The sequence below is a fragment of the Tursiops truncatus genome, chromosome 3 (genome assembly GCF_011762595.2).
Source record: "Tursiops truncatus isolate mTurTru1 chromosome 3, mTurTru1.mat.Y, whole genome shotgun sequence".
NCBI classification, from domain to species: Eukaryota; Metazoa; Chordata; class Mammalia; order Artiodactyla; family Delphinidae; genus Tursiops; species Tursiops truncatus.
Genome location: NC_047036.1, coordinates 160,103,865 through 160,122,910, shown reverse-complemented (window position 1 = coordinate 160,122,910; position 19,046 = coordinate 160,103,865). Strand labels below are relative to the sequence as shown.

The 19,046-nt window shown below is 62.6% G+C and overlaps 2 protein-coding genes across 20 annotated transcripts in view; one reads left to right on the top strand and one right to left on the bottom strand.

Annotated features, from left to right (window-relative positions):
• Window positions 1–1,802: 1,802 nt before the first annotated feature.
• COMP (cartilage oligomeric matrix protein) lies at window positions 1,803–9,378 on the top strand. Of its 2 annotated transcripts, none has more exons than XM_033854006.2 (19): window positions 1,803–1,932; window positions 2,162–2,247; window positions 2,662–2,713; window positions 3,141–3,310; window positions 3,974–4,111; window positions 4,405–4,479; window positions 4,588–4,746; window positions 4,835–4,939; window positions 5,028–5,135; window positions 5,336–5,495; window positions 6,037–6,155; window positions 6,368–6,420; window positions 6,521–6,702; window positions 6,917–7,095; window positions 7,222–7,270; window positions 7,474–7,670; window positions 8,168–8,340; window positions 8,960–9,099; window positions 9,182–9,378. In XM_033854006.2, the coding sequence occupies exons 1-19, from the start codon at window positions 1,854–1,856 to the stop codon at window positions 9,226–9,228; spliced, it is 2,271 nt and encodes a 756-aa protein (XP_033709897.1). In that variant the 5' UTR covers window positions 1,803–1,853; the 3' UTR covers window positions 9,229–9,378. The 2 variants fall into 2 exon arrangements, with proteins under 2 accessions (XP_033709897.1, XP_073659204.1); XM_073803103.1 differs by having other exon boundaries at window positions 1,814–1,932; window positions 2,144–2,247.
• A 3,527-nt stretch (window positions 9,379–12,905) lies between these two features.
• CRTC1 (CREB regulated transcription coactivator 1) overlaps window positions 12,906–19,046 on the bottom strand; it is a 75,582-nt gene continuing 69,441 nt past the window's right edge. For 13 of the 18 annotated variants that reach the window (XM_073803104.1, XM_073803109.1, XM_073803106.1 and 10 more), the window contains 3 exons: window positions 17,233–17,319; window positions 16,435–16,615; window positions 12,906–15,175 (listed from right to left, as the gene is read on the bottom strand). In XM_073803104.1, the coding sequence (XP_073659205.1) occupies window positions 14,964–15,175; window positions 16,435–16,615; window positions 17,233–17,319 (480 nt within the window). In that variant the 3' untranslated portion in view covers window positions 12,906–14,963. The remainder of the gene's footprint in view (window positions 15,176–16,434; window positions 16,616–17,232; window positions 17,320–19,046) is intronic. The other 5 variants (XM_073803108.1, XM_073803114.1, XM_073803118.1 and 2 more) reach the window with 2 other exon arrangements.

Sequence of the window (19,046 nt, the reverse complement as noted above, 5' to 3'; positions counted from 1 at the left end):
CGCAGTCCCATGCCAAGCCTGTGGTGGGGGCCTGGCTTCCATGTGCCCTTGTCCCAGCTGCATGAGGCACACGCAAGCCTACAGCCCTTGCTGGAGCCGTGGTTTTCCCAAGAATTCCAGCACCAACCGGGAGTGGCCCCCAGGTGTGCCCGACGCCAAGGAAAACAGGAGGTGAGCTCACGGCCCTGCCACAGGCATCAGGGCACGGGCCTGTGGTACTTCACTGGAAGTGCCCAGGCTGGGATCGGCTGTTCCTACCCAGCCTCCCCTCCAGACCCACCACTCCTCACTCACCCTCTGTGGCTCCCCATTGCCCTCAGAAGACAGTGCAAGCCCTGCCCCACTGGTATTACTTCTCCTGAGCCCCAAGGTTTCTCTACCCTGAGATCAATCTGTCCATCAGACCAGGCTCATTTTTGCCTCAAGGCCTTTTCACATGCTGTTCCTCTACCTGGAATGCCTTTCCACCATCTCTTTATCTGGCCATGGCCTCCTCACTTTCCTGGTCCTAGCTCGGTGTTCCCTCCTCCTCCTCTAAGAAGCCTGCCCAGACTCCCCCTGCCACCCCAAGCTGGGTCAGGCACCTTCTTGGAGCTCCCACTGCTGCCTGTGCATCCCCCACCACAGTCCTGGCCCCTTGGGATGATTACATGTAGCTGCTTCCCCACCAACCTGGGTTCCCCACAAGGGAGGGGCCCAGTCCGGCTTGTTCACTCTGTGTCCCCAGCGTCCTGCACAGGACACGGCACACAGTAGGTTCTCAATGCATGTTTGAGAATAATGAATGTGCCTGAAATTTCCCCACCTCCAAGCTCCACATGCTTCACTCTGCCAGAACCGTCCTCACCTTTTTGTCTCTGCTGATCTGAGTCTTCCTTTCCTTTAGGTTTCCTTGCCACCTCCTCCAGGAAGCCCTCGGTGACTTCTCTGCAACCTCCCATGAGAACAAACCTGGCAAGGAACCTACCCTGGCTTCATCCCTGCCCCTCTCAGTGGCCCTAGGCTAGTCACTTCCTGTCTCTGGTCCTCAGTTTCCCTGCCTATAGAATAGAGGCTGCAAATGCTGGAGGGTAGGGGCAAAGAGGGTTAACTCCAGAAAACAGAGATGTTTTGTAGCTTAAGAGCATGGCTGGGCTGGGAGGATTTTCCTGATTAGCAGTAATTTCTATTTTTATTACAGGCTGTTCCCACAGAGCTGGACTGGAGCTTGGATGGTATGGCAAAGTCTCGACAAACAGAAGCACAGGGCCTCCCCCGCTCAGATCTCCTCCAGCCACAGCCCTTTAATTTGCTCACCCTCCTGCTGGGGAGGGACACACACACAGCCCAGTGCACAGATTGGGAGACTGAGTGGGCTCCGGCCCCTGGGCGACCAGGCTGCCCCCCTCCCCTACTCACCAGCTTGAGAACCGCAGAGAGAGATCAGAAAGGGGTTGGGGGAGGAGGTGAGTCCTAACCTTTAGCCACTCTTGACTCAGTTTCCCCAAGTGTGAGCTGAGGGGCGCCACTGTGGGGATCACTTCGTTCCCAGCTATGCCCGAGTCTTGGCACGCAACCATCACTCAGATAAGCGAATGAGAGGGCTGGAGGGCGGTCCCGCTTGATTCCCCGCCCCAATAACCCCCGCACAAGCCCTCCCCCCGTGACTCAGTTTCCCCGCCGGATCCGGGTTCAGCCGCGCTGGGCGGGGCCTTGAACGCGGAGGCCAGCGCCGTCTGTTTACCTTGAGGCTGGACGCTGGGCAGGGCCGCGGAGGGCCGTCCCCGGGGCCGGCCGCGCCGCCGGCATAAATAGGACACGCGGGCCTCGTGGGCGGCAGAGAGCGAGCCGCTGTCCAGCTCCCCGCCGCCGTCATGGTCCTCACCGCCGCCCGCGTTCTCTTGCTCACCCTGGCTGCCCTCGGCGCATCGGGCCAGGGGCAGATCCCGCTGGGTAAGCCGCGCCTGACCCCCAAACGGACAGGACTCGCGGGAGGCCTGGGGTCGCGGCTTCTTGGGACTCGGGGACTGTTCGCCGGGGCGTGCGGGGCGGAGAAAGCAGGCAGCGGGGCAGAGGCTCAGGAAATGGGGTGGGCGTCAGGGGTCCCTGCCGCGGCGGTGTGAGGGGTGGTGATGGGGGTCTCTGGTCCCCGACGCCCCACCAGCGCCCCCTGTCAGCGCAGGTGCAGACCTGGGCCCGCAGATGCTACGCGAACTACAGGAGACCAACGCGGCGCTGCAGGATGTGCGGGAACTGCTGCGGCAGCAGGTGCCTGCCGGGGTTGGGGGGACGGGGGTGCCGGTTTGGCACAGAGAGGCTTGGAAGAGGGGAAGGGGGTCTCGGAGGTAGGGGAGTGTGGAGGAGTGGGGGGAGGACTGGAGAAGGGGATCCTGGTGGAGGTGAAGAGGGTCCAGAGTTATGGAAAAGAGGAAAAAGAGGGGTCCCAGGGAAAGGGGGTTCCGCGGGAGAGGGGTAGGGATCCGTGAGGGGGGAAGGGAATCCCAGGGAAGGAAGAGAGGGGCTAGGAGAGTAGGGATCTCGGGGTAGGGAGTCCATGGGGAGGGGACCCGGGCCGAGTGGGTGGGTCTGCGGGAAGGGAGTTTGAGAGAGGGAGAGGGGAGACCCGACGGGGGAGGAAAGGGATGGACCCGCTGACCACACCCCATCCCCCTTGCACCAAAGGTCAAGGAGATCACGTTTCTGAAAAACACGGTGATGGAGTGTGACGCGTGCGGTGAGCGCAGCTGGGGCGGCAGAGACTGGGCGGCGGGGGAGTGAGAAGAGATGGGGAGACAGAGACAGAGAGCGAAGGACAGACCGGGAGGAAAAGAGACAGAGAAGATGGAGGCTGACAGAGATGGAGAGATTGGATGAGGGATGGAGAGAGAGAAACAGGAAGGGGAGACAGAGACTATGGGAAGGGGAGACCCCAAAAGTGCCAGAAACCTTGCGAGAGATGCTGGGAGGTGGAGAGTCGCGGAGGGAGAAGCAAAAAACGGCCGAGCGCAGAGATCCAGATACTGGAGAAACCTGGAGGGCAGAGCGCTCAGTACGAGGCGGGGTCGCAGAACAGCCAGGATCTCACCACGCCCTCAGGGGCCATTCCCCCCCAGGCTCCACCCCTGGGCGTGACCCTAACCATTCCCGCCCCACCCCCGCAGGGATGCAACCCGCGCGCACCCCCAGACTGAGCGTGAGGCCCCTAAGCCAGTGCGCGCCCGGCTTCTGCTTCCCCGGCGTGGCTTGTACCGAGACAGCAAGCGGTCCGCGCTGCGGACCCTGCCCCGCAGGCTTCAGCGGCAACGGCTCGCACTGCGCCGATGTCAACGAGGTGCGTCCGTCACCACCGCCCAGACGATCCCCCAATGCGTGACCCCACAGCTCCCCACCGCCCCGACGAACTCCTCATCCGCTGGGGGTGCTCTCCCGGAGCCCCCTCATCTCCAGGGGCGCAGGTCCAGACGACCTCCCCACCGCCGGGGGACACCCACCACTACCACCCCCCTCTCCACCTGGGACGCCCATCCCGACGACTTCCTCCGTAGCCGGTGACGTCCGCCTCAACGACCCCCCCTCACCGCCGGGAACCGCCGACCCCAGCCACCCTTCCACCACCGGGGGGCTCCCGCCCCGACAGCCTCCTCACCGCCGGGCACGCACGCCCCGACGACCACTTCCCGCCTCCTCTGGGGACGCCCGCCCTCAAAATGTCTTCCCCCGCCCATGAGCACCCAGCCCACCGGGTCCCAGGAGCAGATCCCCTCAGGCACGCTCTGTTCCCCGCCTGGTCTTGCCCCTTCCCACATCAAGGCAAAACCGTGTGTGACCCCTGGGACAGTGGCCTCTGCCCCACATGGCACTCCCCGCCCCCCAAGAGCTAGCTGACGGCCCTTGAACTTTACAAGTACAAGCCCAATAAGCCCTGAGAAGCCTCTCTCGGGGAGGCCCAGCTATACGTCCGTCCTCTGACCCTCCGGGGCCCTTCTTCCCCCAGTGCAACGCCCATCCCTGCTTCCCCCACGTCCGCTGCATCAACACCAGTCCGGGCTTCCGCTGCGAGGCTTGCCCGCCGGGGTACAGCGGCCCCACCCACGAGGGCGTGGGGCTGGCCTTCGCCAAGGCCAATAAGCAGGTGAGGGCCGTGGGGGGTTGGGGTGGGGAGCCAGGAGGAGCATGTTGGGGTGGGGGGCATTTTGTTGAGTAAACTCGACCTCCAGTCTCGCAGCCTTTTCCTGCCTCGCTCCAGCGGGAGCGCATAGGGACCGGAGTCTGGGGAACAGAGGAAGTTAAGGGTCCACGTCAGGGATGGTCGGGCTTGGAGGCAAGATGTAGGGGAGAGGTAGGATTCAGAGGAGACGTGAACCGGGTGGGAGGTCTGGGGGTATCTGCGTAGGATCAGTGACCTCTGCCCTCCCTCCCACCCAGGTTTGCACGGACATTAACGAGTGTGAGACCGGGCAGCATAACTGCGTCCCCAACTCCGTATGCGTCAATACCCTGGTAAGGCCTGGGAGGAGAGGGGAAGGACTGAGAGATGGAGGATGGGACGCGAAGTGTCAGGCGTGCGGGGGTGGGGTGGGGCGCTGACCTCCTGTGGCCCGGGCTCAGGGCTCCTTCCAGTGCGGCCCGTGCCAGCCCGGCTTCGTGGGAGACCAGGCATCAGGCTGTCGTCGGCGCGCACAGCGCTTCTGCCCCGACGGCACGCCCAGCCCGTGCCACGAGAAGGCCGACTGCGTCCTGGAGCGTGATGGGTCGCGATCCTGCGTGGTGAGTGCGACCGGGCCAAGGAGGGGCGTACGATGAGGGTCCGGGGGTGGGGCCACGCCGGAGCACCCACTCACTCCCCCACCCGCAGTGCGGTGTCGGCTGGGCTGGCAACGGGGTCTTCTGCGGCAGCGACACAGATTTGGACGGCTTTCCCGACGAGAAGCTGCGCTGCTCAGAGCGCCAGTGCCGAAAGGTGGGCGGGGTCTGAAGGGCGAGGCCTGGTATGAGGGTGGGCGGGGCTCCCTGGCAGCGCCCCTCATGCCCGCCGCGCCCACCCCTAGGACAACTGCGTGACGGTGCCCAACTCAGGGCAGGAGGACGTGGATCGCGACGGCATCGGAGACGCCTGCGACCCGGATGCCGACGGGGACGGCGTCCTCAACGAGAAGGTGGGGCAAAAGCGGGGGCCTAGGTGAGACTAGATGGGGGCTTGGCTCGAGTGAGGGGTGTGGCCTTAGAGGCTGATCTCACAGGTCCCAGAGGGTTAGGGGGTTCCCTGCAGAGGAGGCGGGGCCTCGGAGACGGACAGTCTGGGGAGTGACATTTGCCTTTCTAGGCCTGACTATTCCCAACCGGCCCTGACCTCTAGGACAACTGCCCGCTGGTGCGGAACCCAGACCAGCGCAATGCGGACGGCGACAAGTGGGGCGATGCATGCGACAACTGCCAGTCCCAGAAGAACGACGATCAGAAGGACACAGATAACGACGGCCGAGGCGACGCCTGCGACGACGACATAGACGGCGACCGTGAGCTCTGTGGCAGGGGGGAGAGGAGAGGGAAGGGCTGGCACCAAGGGGCGGGGCTTGGCTGGGCGGGGCTCGGCCTCCTTTGGAAGCCGGAGGGGGTGTGCTCGCCTAGGGCTCCAGGGACCGTGGACCATGCTCCGGCGGGCAGCAAAATGCAAGCTGGGATATGATGGCGAGGAGAAAAGGAAGGAACTTTTGGAGGAGGGGAAGGTGGTCCCTGTGTTAGATGCTGCAGGGAGGAAATAAGAGGACAGAGACGTGAGCCTGGGCTTTAGGGCTGAGGAGGTACCATTTTTACATCTGGGCAGAGACTCGAGGTGGTGCATTCACAGAGCTAGTCCCCTCACCGCCATCCATTCATTTAGTCTCTAGGAGGCTGGTGACTGGGCATGAATACTTGGTTTAACTTTGTTGTTATTGGGAGCCAAAGATGGGGTGGGACTCTGTCCCAAGCTAGCCCCAGGGCTGCACCTGCCCTGCTGAAGTCAGCCTGGCCCCGTCCTAATCTTGGGATCCTGTTCTGTCCTTCTGCTTCCTGCAGGGATCCGCAACGCAGTGGACAACTGCCCCAGGGTGCCCAACTCAGACCAGAAGGACAGTGATGGCGATGGTGTAGGGGATGCCTGTGACAACTGTCCTCAGAAGAGCAACGCAGACCAGGTGAGGGCAGGCCAGACCCCAGCTGGGTCAGACCCCTGGGGTAAGCACCAGGCTGATTAACAAGACTCCAGCCCAGTCCCAGCAGCCTGGGGGGGTGGGGGGGTGTTCCTCCACGTCAGGAAGGACCTTGGCTCTGGAACTGGGGGTGGGCAGGAGGCTTCTGAATTCTTCTGCCCTGATTAAGGACATCTACAACCTTCCCCCGCCCACAGAGGGATGTGGACCACGACTTTGTGGGAGATGCTTGTGACAGCGACCAAGACCAGTAAGGAGGACATCTGGGGCTGAGGTGGGCACCCAGGGTGGGCAACCCTTGATCCAGCTTTCTGGGGTCTCATTGTCTCTGCCCCACCCACCCACTCTAGGGATGGGGATGGGCACCAGGACTCGCGGGACAACTGCCCCACAGTGCCCAACAGCGCCCAGCAGGACTCAGACCACGATGGCCAGGGTGACGCCTGCGACGACGATGATGACAACGATGGGGTCCCCGACAGTCGGGACAACTGCCGCCTGGTGCCGAACCCGGGCCAGGAAGACGTGGACCGTAAGGCAGGGTGCAGGGCCTGTGGTGGGGATGGGGCTAGTGTGGAGCCACTAGGGTGAGATTTGGGGTGGGCATGGTGGGGCCAGTGGCACGTGTGAGCAGAGCTGGAGACATGGTGTGGGCAGGGCCGGTAGCCTGTGTGGGCGTGGCCAGGCCTGGGGCGGGGCCTGGAGCTGATTATACTACGGTCGGGGGGCCTCCCATCTCCTCTCAGGGGACGGCGTGGGCGACGCGTGCCAGGGGGACTTTGATGCAGACAAGGTGGTGGACAAGATCGATGTGTGTCCGGAGAACGCTGAGGTCACCCTCACCGACTTCCGGGCCTTCCAGACGGTCGTGCTGGACCCCGAGGGCGACGCGCAGATAGACCCTAACTGGGTGGTGCTCAACCAGGTGCGGGCGGGGCCCAGGCGGGAGGTGGAGGGAGCCCAGGACCGCCACAGCGGGTCCTAAGCTAGGGGCGGGGAGCCGAGGCCCACACGGCTGGGCTGAGGCCCTTCTTCCTTTGAACCCCACCAGGGGATGGAGATCGTGCAGACGATGAACAGCGACCCTGGCCTGGGTGTGGGTGAGACATGGGGAGGGGCCAGGCCGTGCAGGGGGCGGGGCTAGGGGAGAGGTGGGACGGGGCGGGCCTGGACTCAGGAAAGGCGGGGCCAGGTTGGGTGGTCTGGGCTCAGGGGTCGGGCGTTCTGGACTCTGGAGGGGCGGGGCCCGGGGGCGGTTCTGGGCCCCGGTGCGGCAGGGGCTAGCGTCCCTTCCTCTCCCCAGGTTACACGGCCTTCAATGGCGTGGACTTCGAAGGCACGTTCCACGTGAACACGGTCACGGATGACGACTACGCGGGTTTCATCTTTGGCTACCAGGACAGCTCCAGCTTCTATGTGGTCATGTGGAAGCAGATGGAGCAGACATACTGGCAGGCAAACCCCTTCCGTGCAGTGGCGGAGCCTGGCATCCAGCTCAAGGTGCTGGGCCCTACCTGAACTCTTCGTCTCAGTGCCAACTCGGAGGCCCCAAACCCTCCCACAGATCCCCAAAGCCTTACAGCCCCCGGCCTCATTCTATGGACCTAGAAGTCTTTCTACCTAGTTCCTCCCACAGGCCCTCAAACACTCCCCCGGGATCCCCCAATCTCTCTGTGAGCCCCCAAACCCTCTCACAGAGCCCCAAACTTTCCCTCAGGTTCCAAATCCTCCTGCAGGCCCCATAGACCCCAGTATTTCACTGAAACCCTAGAATTCCCCAAGTCCTCTAGACTCGAGTTTATCCCACAAACCACTGCTGCCCCTACAGCCTGACTGCAAAGCTCCTCGTGGCCCCCAAGGCTTTCTCATGGGTCTCCCATCCAGGCATACTGGGGCCCCCCACCACTCCTCTATGACTCACAGCTCCTTGCCTGTCTGGGGGCTCTGGTGGCCTGTGTGGTCTCTGACCCCCGCTCCCCTGTTCTCTGGCGTGGCAGGCCGTGAAGTCCTCCACAGGCCCTGGGGAGCAGCTTCGGAATGCACTGTGGCACACGGGGGACACAGAGTCACAGGTGCGGCTGCTGTGGAAGGACCCCCGCAATGTGGGCTGGAAGGACAAGACGTCCTACCGCTGGTTCCTGCAGCACCGGCCCCAAGTGGGCTACATCAGGTGGGAACCTGCCCTCTGCCAGGGGGCCCGGAGTCCCTGCTCTATCCTGGCTCTTGAGGGAAGGAGGGGGGTGCTTCAGGGGGCCTCGGTCCCCTTATCTGTAAAATGGGAATAATATAGGCAGTTAGAAATAACTGTCTGGCCCTAGGGCATGATACCCCTCCCAGGACAGGGGGAGGGGCCAGGCCGTGCAGGGAGCTGCTCAGGGGGCAGGGCCAGAGGAGAGGTGAGACATGGGGGAGCCTGGACTCAGAAAAGGCAGGGCCAGTTTGGGTGGTCTGGGCTCAAGGGTCCGGTGGTTCTGGACTCTGCACACAGCAGTAGGGGGGTCTCACTCACTCCTGGTTTCTCAATCCCCACTCTACGCTGCCAGGAAGACCAGGCACTACGCTTAGCACCTACTGTGTACAGGGCCCTAGATGTCCATCCTCTCACACAGGGAAACTGAGGCTCAGGTCAGGAGCCCCCTCTGCCCTGAGCATGGCCCCGGCAGGGAGACATATGGCCCCCTCTTCTAGAGAGGAGGGGGCCTAGCTCATGGGGCAGGATGCCGACGCTCTGAGAGGGGAGGAGGCACCTGGCCCAGGGCCCCGAATCACAGTCCCTTCCTTCTCCGCAGAGTGAGGTTCTACGAGGGCCCGGAGCTGGTTGCGGACAGCAATGTGGTCTTGGACACGACCATGCGGGGAGGCCGCTTGGGAGTCTTCTGCTTCTCCCAGGAGAACATCATCTGGGCCAACCTGCGCTACCGCTGCAATGGTAAGAGGACCCTGTTGGGGAAGGTGGGGAGTCCATACCGCCCAGCCTCACCCCCCCTCACCTGCTCACCCTCTCTCCACAGACACCATCCCTGAGGACTACGAGGTCCAGAGGCTGCTGCAGGCCTAGGGACACAGGTGAGGACCCGCCACTGGATGACGGCCACCCTCACGGCTGCCCTCACTGTGGGAGGCCATCAGCACCCGGCCCCAAGAGGCAGCTGGCCTGGTGGGGAGGGAGAGGGGCTCAAAGAGGACAAAATAAAGTGTGTGTGTGGCGGAGCAAGCCGGCTGTGGTCTCTGCTGTGGGGAGATGGAAGGGTCGAGCCTCTGAGGAGAGGCCAGGGACCCCAAACTCAGGCCTTGGGAGAGTTGGGGGCCTGCCACTCTCTCCCCCCGTGACTGGCTGGGGCCCTAGAAGCCTGACTAGGAGTGTCCGGCCCTGCTGCATCCCACTCACTCTCCTGGGGCGTCTGCCCCAGGATCCTGGGGTGTGTGTGTGAGGGGCTCATGCCTGCGTGTCCGTGTGTCTGTGTCTGTGTGTGCGGCCCCTGTGTGGCTCCTGCCTGCTGCACCTGCAACACCCACAGTTCATCCTCCAGAGGAGAGAAGAGGGCAGGAAAAAAGGGGAGGAGGCAGAGATGAAAACATTGTATTTTTATTACGTTTCATTACAAAGGATGCAAAGGTACACAGACGATAGCGTCCACGCCAGAGAGGATGGGCAGGGGCCGGCCGAGTGCGCCCTGAGCGCCCGCCCCCGCCCGCCATGGGCACCCACGCGTGCGGCCCACGGGACATCTACAGCACAATGTACATGCTGGGGGTGGGGGCAGAGCCAGCCTGGGGGAAAGAGGGACATGAGTGGGACAGGGCTTGGACTGGCAGGTTTGCATATATCAGTGCCCAGTCCCTGGAGGGGCAGGGGCAGTTTCCAACGGAGGGCATGGCGGGGTCAGTGGACCTTGACTGCCAAAGCCCTCCCTTCCGGAGTGTGGTAGCAAATGCCACAGCTGTGTCCCCTTGTCCCCGGTTGGCAGGAGGTCAGAAATGACAGGCTGGGCATCGATTACCCCCAAATTCCACAACCCTGCAAGATGGGGGCAACCCAAGTGTCACTGGCTCCTCGGGACAGGGTGTTGGGCACTGGCCAGGAGGGCAGAAGGCAGAGGGAGCTGTCTGGAACCAGTCCCTCACGTCCAGCCCCTGCCTGGGGTGAGCCTGGAGCCCTGAGACCCGTGGGCCTGAGCTAATGACGAGAGGGAACTGAGGCCCGGGTCACAAGGGTCTTGTCTGCCCCCCGGCGCCTTCAGGAGTACCCCAGCGCCTAGGCCTGGGGGTGCAGGTCACCGCACCTCCATTGGGGTAGAACTCTTATCTGTGGCCAGCCACCTGTGGCACACCAACGGTTAGGAGAGGTACCTGAGCCCCACGCAGCCAGGACCCCCCAAAGCCGAGGAAGCCAAAAAGAGTTGGTTCAGGCCAAGCTGGCCGGGCAGGGCCTGACAAAGGAATGTCCCAAGGACCCCTGTCATAGGATGCGAGACCCCCAGGGGATGGGGGCCCAGGGTCCACGGAGAACTCGGGCAGAAACAGACCTGTCTGCCCACTCACCCCAGGCAGGCCTCCCAGGGTAGGCGAGGTGCCAAAACCTCCCCCAGCTCTTCAGGTCACGTGGGGGGGGCGTGGAGCTCAGGTGGCCACAGCTCCCTCACCTGAAGCGTCACCTGCAGGGGTGGTAGGCCAGGCCCAAGAGCAGCAGGGTACCCTTGACCTTGCACCCCTGTGCCCCAACACTACACCAAGGGCACCCTGAGGACTCTGACTACAGCTCCCTCAGAACCCAGTGAGGGTGACGGGTGCAGCTACTGCTGTTTCAAGGTGGGGGTCTCCTGACCTACCAGGCCTCACCACACCCAGCCTGCACCCTGGGGTGGGGATGCCTTCTTTGGAAATGCAGAAGACTCAGAATCCAGTTGGGGGCAGGAGTTCGGCAGCAAGTTTGGTTATGAACTAGCTCAGGGTGGGCTGAGATGTGGAGGTCTGGGGAGGGGTGTACCATCCCAGGCGTTCTCAGCTGCCTGGAGGCCTCCAGGTCAACAAAGTTTTCTCTAGGAGAAGGTGATCATGGGGGCTTATTAGGCCCAGGAGGCTGGACAGAGGGGGGTCACCCCTGCTGCTTGAGTCCCACCCAGCACCTCCATGGGCCTCGTACGTACCTACTCCCGTCCCCTGTGACCAGGCCATGGCCAGCACCCAGCATGCACGCAGCCCCCAAACTGGACACCCACCCCAGCAGGATGGATGGACGACACGGGACGTCTCGCCCTCCATGCAGGAGTCTCACAGCATCTGATGGACGGACAGATGGACAGCTGTCCTTGCCCGCGCCACTGTGACACACAGGCCTCACGACGGGCCCACTTGGCTGGCCGCCCTCCTGGGAGGTCGGCCGCCTGAAGAAGTCAGGTCAAACACACCTACGACGTCAGAACCCTCCTGCCCAGCCCTCAACACCCACAAGGAGATAACAGCACACAGGCCGCAAAGGCCGGCCAAACACTCCCAGTGAATGGAGGCGTTGCTGGGGAAAGGGCTGCAAACACACACACCTGCCCTTGCCTTCCAGCCTCGCAGGCCTGGTCCCAGGGAACTCCGTGGACCACACTGGGGTTGGGGGCTGGACCAAACGCAATTAGGGTCCCTTCTGCTGTGTACTTGTCCCCACAGGGAAGCCTGACTGGTTTTTGGATACCACTGGCCGTGGGCCTCCAAATTTTGCTGAAGGGTCGACCTGCCCCCTGAGCTTTCCACTGAGGGTCTCAGGGCCCCCTGCCCCAGGGGACTGGCGCCTACCCTTCTTGCCCGGAAGAGCGCTGGGGGGAAGCAAGGCGTGCAAGGAAAGCTGGGGGGGGGGCTGCAGGGTACCCCAAACAGTGCTGCCTGTCTTCCCTCTGCTAAGGGCACGGTGCGGGGGGAGGTCCTCACGGGTACCTGTGACAGGGATGTGACCCCCATGAGACTCCTCCTTCCCCAAGTCAACCCTGGGCACTGCAGGGGGTGATGCTGACAGGCGGAGGGTGGGGACCAGGGGCATGAACTCTCTTCTCTGGGGGACACAGAGACAGGCTGACCCCAGGTCTCACCCTCGGTCCATAGAGCCTCACGGGGGAACAAATTTACCACCCTGGGGGCTCAGAGGACAGAGGGTAAACTGAGGCAGGTGGGGACACGCTGGTTGGCTCACGCTCCCGGAGGAAAGATTTGCACAGCTGAGGGGGGCTCGGCCACAGCGAGCGGGTCTATATACACGACGCAGGGGCTCCAGCTCACCCCTCACGGCGCAGCTCGTCTGAAATCACAGTATTTTCACGTCACAAGTCAAAGGGCTGATTCCCTTAAGCTGTCCTGTTTCTAAAAGTCTTGGCTACTCATATTCAATATTTAGTAGAGAAATGATATTTAAGAAAAAACCCCAAATCCCCTGTTGTAGACCCCCAGAGGCCTGCCCAGGCCCAGGAGGGGGCAGTGAACCCTTTGAGGACGCCTGGCCTCTGGCTCCTGGCTGGATCCCCTCCCTGGGAAAGCTCTGCACCTACGCCCCTCATGGGCTGAGGCTGCCGTGTTAATACAGTGTCACCTGTGCTCCTGGCCTAGGGATGCCAGAAACAGGCCATGGGGCTGGACAGTCCCTCCTTCCCTGCCCATCTGCACCAAGAACCCACTGCTGGGCAGATGGGAAATGTGGGCTGGCGGGGCTCCCTCACGGGGTCCCCAACTCCTTGTTTGAAAATTGCATCCAGGAAGGTTGCTTGTAATTTTATTAAGGCCATTTTTTAAAAAAAGTTCTACATACAAGTCTAATGGTAATCAAACCCTTCTATGTACATACATGTAGTTTTTCTTTAAAAAAAGAAAGAGTCCTCACTCTTTGCCCCCAGCCCTGGAAAGAAGACGGGCCCTTGACCTGGATGGACTGACACTAAACCTAACTCCAGTCCAGACAACAGCGGCGGAGGCCAAGTGACCGAGGACAGGGGGCTTCCTGTCTGTGGGGCCACGCGGCCACTTGGCCACATGCTAAGAGCCCGGCCAGGGAACAAGAGAGAGGGATGGTCGCTAGGATCAAATCTGGCTCCCACAGATAGAGGCGGGCGCTCCCAAGACCCCGACGGAGGCGGAAACGCACCAGGCAGGAGGTGCCAGCCCTGCTGGCAGGCGGAGGAGCGAGTAAGAACTCGAGATGCGATGTCGGAGGGAATGAAACAGACGTTCCTATTCCAAAGCAACTGACAGAACACAAAGCCAGCCCTGTCGCCCCCTCGCAGGGCCTGCAGGGCAGACGGATGGCCTCTGGTGCGCCAGTGAGCCCCGATGGATGGTCACCTGGGCCTCCTGAGGCACTCTGAGAAGCACCCGGAAACCAGCCGCTAAAATGCACACTGCTCTTTGCCTCCAAATCCAGCCCTGCCAGGAAGGGCTACGAAAGAGATGGCGGGATGGTGGGAGGGGATGAATGTCGGCTGGACCTCGGGATGGGGGTGCTGAGGACAAGCTCGTCTCCGGGGCATCTCAGAACAGAGGGGCCGCGGCTGCTGCCGCCAGCCACGGGGTCTAGGACAGGCCTGCCCTGAGGACTGGCTGGCACCTTTGGGAAGGCCGGGCAGAGCTGGGTCTTCACGAGACCCCTGATGGAAGCTGGGGCTCCTTCCCAGAAGTCCGTTAGGGATCAGAGCAGAGGCCCCTCTGGCCGCTGCTGCCAGCTTCTGCCAGAGTGCCCACCCAGGCCAGCGAGCCCAGCCCAACCTCACATCCTTCTGTTTTGGGATAACGGAGCAAAAGTAAAAAGGCCAGAGATGCAGCTCAGACCCGGGCAGGCAGCAGACCGCTTCCAGTTAGCTTACAAATATTATAACGTTGGATTTCTAGAATAAAAACATGCTCTCAGGCAAGTGTTGGCTTGAAGGAGTCAGTTATTCATCTACAACCAAAATGTAAATACAAACCGAAAGAAACAAACCAAAAAAATGCCCCGGCCGCCTCCAACCGCCCCCCCGGCCATTCTTTAAATAATACTAACAGTGACCACGGTACAGAGAAAGAAAGAGGAAACAAGTCGCAAAACCCCCTAGAAATGATCCCCGCCTCCACGTGCATCCCCGACAGGCCTGGGTGGGGATTTCGCAGCAAAGGTGGCCACCGAGGGGCCCAGCTGGGGGTGGCGAGGCGGGGGCGTGGGCTTCCCTACTGGGCCCCGGGGGGGATGCAGCTGCTTCGCATGCTCTGTTCACATGTTCGCATCCCACCTCCGTGGGATGGAGTCTAGTGTTCTGCGTGTGCTCAGAAATATAAAAGACAGCAGTCCAAATAGTGTTTATTTCCGCTTCATGTCCGCCCACCCCCCGCCCCCGGCGCCTTCTCCTTTTGGCGGGGTGGGGCTGGCTCGCTACCTAACCAAGGGCTGGGGGCGCGGGCGGGTGGGGGGACCGGGGACAAAGGAAGGCAGTGAGAGCTGGACAACAGTCGCAAGATGCACCTCATCCCACCACCATCACAGAGCACGGCGCCCCCCGAGGCCGGCGGCCCTGCCCAGCACGCTTTCCGCATCTTACATGGGGACGAGAGAGCAGGGAGGGAGGGTCCGCGGGGGCGACGACACGCGGCCTCACGCGGGAGGTGGACAATCGGGGCGGGCGGGCGGGTGGGCTGGGGCGCTTGGCGGCATTGCAAGCTCAGAATCACAAGCTCGGCCGTTTGCGAGGGACGGAGCGCCACCGTCCCCAGGCTTGGGGAGACGCCGTGGGGACCACTGACCGGTGGGGTGACGGAGCCGGGGGCTGGGCGGCCGTGTGCCGGGCGTGCGGCTCACAGACGGTCCATCCGGAAGGTGTCCTCGGTGGCCGGGTCGGCCAGGACCATGTCTGGGTCATTGAGCATGTGCAGTCCGTCCAGGGTCAGGGGGTCAATCTTGAGTTCGTCCAAGGGGAACTGGTTGTCAGAATCGAAGCTGACGTCACCGACCCCGGCCAGCGTGCTGGTCAGTTCTTTAGAGAGGCTGGGAGGGGACTCTCCTGTCACTGGGGGTGGGGGGTACACACAAAAGGCTCAGCTTGGCCCTGACTCCCCGCACCCCGACTCTGCGCCTCCATGGCTCCCATCGACGCTCAGGCCATACCAGGGAGCTCACCTGAGCAGTGTGTTCCCCAAAGGACATTTGCGATGTCTGGGGACATTTTTAGTTGTCACGACTGGAGGGAATGCTACTGGTATCAGGTGGGTGGAGGCCAGGGATGCGGCTCAACACCCCCTAGCACACGGGACGGTCCCAACCCAGATGTCGGGGTACCAGGGCCGGAAAGCCCTGGGATGAGGGCTGCGACACAGACTTCAGTGTGACCTGGAGGGTGCAGGGGCCTCTCAGGCTCTGCCAGGTTCTGCCAGGCAGTCTGCTCCGTGTGCATGTGGGTTGGGGGGAAGCCCGGGTTTCCCTGCAGAGACCCAGGTTCACACCTGGGCTCCTTCCTCTACTTGTGGTGAGACCCTGGGCCTCAGTTTCCCAACCTGGGAAACAGATATGAAAGTTTCGTTCCTTCTGGGCTGTTGGACAATCACAGAGGCCTGATTCTTCTCACACAACTTCCAAGGCCAAGGCTTCTACACCCAGAGCATCTCCTGCAGACCCTTGGGGCGGGGAGGAGGCACTGGGTCTGCACTCCGGCTGTGGGGAGCTCTGGGCAGGAACCCCTTCCATCCTAGAGATGTCAGCGGGGACTGCTGAGAGGGCCTCACCCTCAATTCCCCGACAGCCCTGGCTTATGAGGAAACCGCCTCCGTCTTTGATAAAACCTAGAACCTTCAGGGGCATGACGAGGGGTGGGGGTGGGGGACTGCAGCGTCTGAGCTCTGCTGGGAGAAGACTCACTCAACATGCGCGTGCGCAAGCCTGGGTGCCTGGGCACTGTGCTCAGGCCGCTCAGGGAGGCCCGACGCAGCATGCGCGAGCTCTTACGTGTCTGTCAGCTGCACGGGACAAGCCCCAGCAGGCAGGGCCCACCCCACAGTCACATGCATCCCCGGCATGTTCAGCTACTGGGGTTCAGGGGACTGGGCAGGAGGTGAAGGGCTAGGTGAGTGACCGGTTTCATCCTGTTCTCACTCTTGAGCCTGGGACACTGGACACCTGGTCCAGGGTCCAGTGTGCGTCCCCCCAGCCTGTGTCCTGTAAGCCCAGCAGTGAGCTGAGGTCAGTGGGTTCTGGCCTCCTTGGGCAGGGACACCTCAGCCCCGTCGCGCCTCACCACGCAGGGCAGGGACTCCATCTCCCCCGGCCTCTCACCTGTGAGGATGATATTGGGGATGCTGCCGTGGCTGGGGAAGCTGAGCTGCTGTGTGTCCGGCAGGCTCCCGTGGCTGCCCGTGAGGCCCATCATGGCCGCCTGTGAGTAGTTGAGTGTCGAGCCCGGGCTGTACAGGCTGCTGGAGCTGATGGCATTCTCTATCATGTTGAACTGCTCCAGCTGGGACAGGAAGCATACAGGTGTGAGGCCAGCCCCCCCGAGCTGGCCACCCTGGGGCCCCGGCCGTGGTTGGCTGGCCGGCCTGCCTGCGACCGCCGGCACCTCCTCCCCTACAGGACGGCCAGCACCCGTGCCAAGGTACACTTGGGGCTGCCAAGCATTAGTCCCTCTGCCTTGGGGTCTCCCCGTCTCCGAACCTGCCTGGGCCTGCCGGCTCACGGCCCCCTCAGAGCTTGCTGGATGGATGGATGGGTGGATGGATAAGTGAGTGAGTGAACAGCTCCAGGCTGCAGCCAACCCTTCCCGTGCCCACACGCCCCCAATCCCGGCCTTCACGCAAAGCCACTGCAACCTCCCGCAAACCCACGTGCACGGCCCACACCGAGGCACCGCTGTAACAGCCACTGCCTGTCCCTACCAGCGTTCACCGCCCACCCTTCCTCCCCGCTCCGCTGGCGGCCTCGTTCTGCGGGCAGGGTGCAAACGCCAGGAGAGGCCAAGCCAAGCCACCCCCTCCAAGGCCTGGGCCTCTGCAGTCTGGAGACTGGAGAGGCTGAGAAGCTCACGCAGAGGAGTGGGCGGGGTCTGGCGAGCATCTGCGGTGGGCGCCTGCTCACCTGGTGGGACAGAGCATTGGCCTGCCTGGCCGCCATCTGCTGCTCATAGTATGAGTCCCCAAACACGCCGCCCAGGGTGGAAGAGTGCTGCAGACAGAAGAGAGGCCCACTGTCGTCAGGGTTCCTAAAACCAGGCAGGGGGTGAGGCTGCTATGGGGTTGGGGGGGTGGTTCTCCCACGGGCTGGCTGCACCCATACCCTTCTCCCAGGACCTCACCACCGGCCTGGGCTGGGAGAGGAGGGAGGCCTCTGGAACTTCCTGGAAGGTGCTCAGGACGTGAGAGGCTGATGACATCTATCTCAGGGCTCCTGGGAGAGCCCACACCCGCTGGGGTGGAGGGGTGCACCCCTACTCTCAGGATGATTGCTCCTTTCCACCACCTGCTCCTGGGGAGGGGGCCGCTGCCGCCCAACTTCTCCCAAAGTGCCATCCCATCTCCTCTCCTTAAGCTCAGGTGTGGGTGAACCCGCTGTCGTCAGATGGAAGACGAGGGGCCACAGGGACCGGAAACCCCACCTGACAGGCCCCAGAGGAAAGTGTGTGAGTGGGGCAAGGCGGGAGATACTCGGTGTTCAGGGTGGGATGCGTACCTTGTCAGACATGGGAGACGCGGGACAGGCAGCAGGCCACACACACGTGGGCAGGAAGGGTGCACAGAGTGAGCACAGGACAGGTACACGGAAAGCCCCTGCCCACCTGTCCAGCCGCGGCTGCCTGCCTGCCCGCGAGGCCCTGGGGCCTGGGGGATGGCAGGCAGTCCCACTCCTGTTTGCCCAATGCCAGCTGGGGCAGAGGGATGGGGGCTGCCCCTGGGAGAGGAGCAGGGGGCTGGGGATCCTCTGAGGCAGTGGAGATGCCAAGAATAGGACTGTGGAGCTCCCGCCCATTCTTGAGGTGCTGCCAGGGAGATGGCAGGACAGAGTCTGGCGGGATGTGGAAGGGAGGAAAGGGATGGCCGTGTGTGTCGCCAAGTCACACCGGAGGCAACAGACCTGGGGAAACAGATGCCCCGCCCAGGGCCCTCGGCGTCCCCGAGGCTGGGAACTCTGGCCTGTTTCCTCCTCTGTAGAACAGGGTGGCCCTGCAGAAGTCGCTCCCCTGCGGCCGTTTCCAGGTCAGAGGCTTCATGGACCACAGGCCCTGGACCTCCCCGCTTTGAGCTCTCTATTCTAGAAAGGCCCCCGCGTTCTCTGACAGCTGCCAAAGCTTGACTCTCAGGCCTCCATCCCAGAGGGGAGTTGGCCACAATGCCCCCAGCCGCTCCGGGTGTTCAGTGGACTGACCGCAGAAAGGGACAGCCGCTCCGGCTGGTGCGGTGGCTCCTGGGAATGCACATTCCATTCAAACACCAGGAAAGAGTTAAAAATGCGAAAGGAGTAAGAAGCCAAAAAGACAACGTGGCAAAAAGGCCACACCTGCCCTAAAAATCGCCAGCTCCAGGTTTGGAGAAGGGGGCTGTGAGGTTGCTGGGTTTACCTGCGAAGGGGGCAGATGATGGCCGTGGCTGAGGCCGGGGGCAGGCTGTTCTGGGGCAGCTGACCCTGTCTCCATGGCCTTGACCCCAGAGAGGCCCGGCACACACAGGAGACCCCAGATGTGGTTTCTCTTGTGAAGCTACCACGAGGGTTTGCCAGAAAGGTCTGCCCAGAATGGAAGGGCTGGGGCCGGAGGGGGCAGCACAAAGGAGCCAATTCTAGCTGCCTAAGGTTCAGGGTGCAGCCGGACACAAGCGACATCCGCTTGGGGCCAAGTGGGGCAAGGCGGCTGCCTCGTGCATCCAGGGGAAATGCTGGCTGGGCCGGAGAGGCGTGGG

What these genes read in the sequence shown, in the direction of transcription:
- COMP (XM_073803103.1), top strand. Translation starts at nt 1,854, where the DNA reads ATGGTCCTCACCGCCGCCCGCGTTCTCTTGCTCACCCTGGCTGCCCTC. An exon ending in TGTGACAGCGACCAAGACCA is followed by an intron (nt 6,421 to 6,520) that starts GTAAGGAGGACA and finishes CACCCACTCTAG; the next exon opens with GGATGGGGATGGGCACCAGG. An exon ending in ACTGGGTGGTGCTCAACCAG is followed by an intron (nt 7,096 to 7,221) that starts GTGCGGGCGGGG and finishes GAACCCCACCAG; the next exon opens with GGGATGGAGATCGTGCAGAC.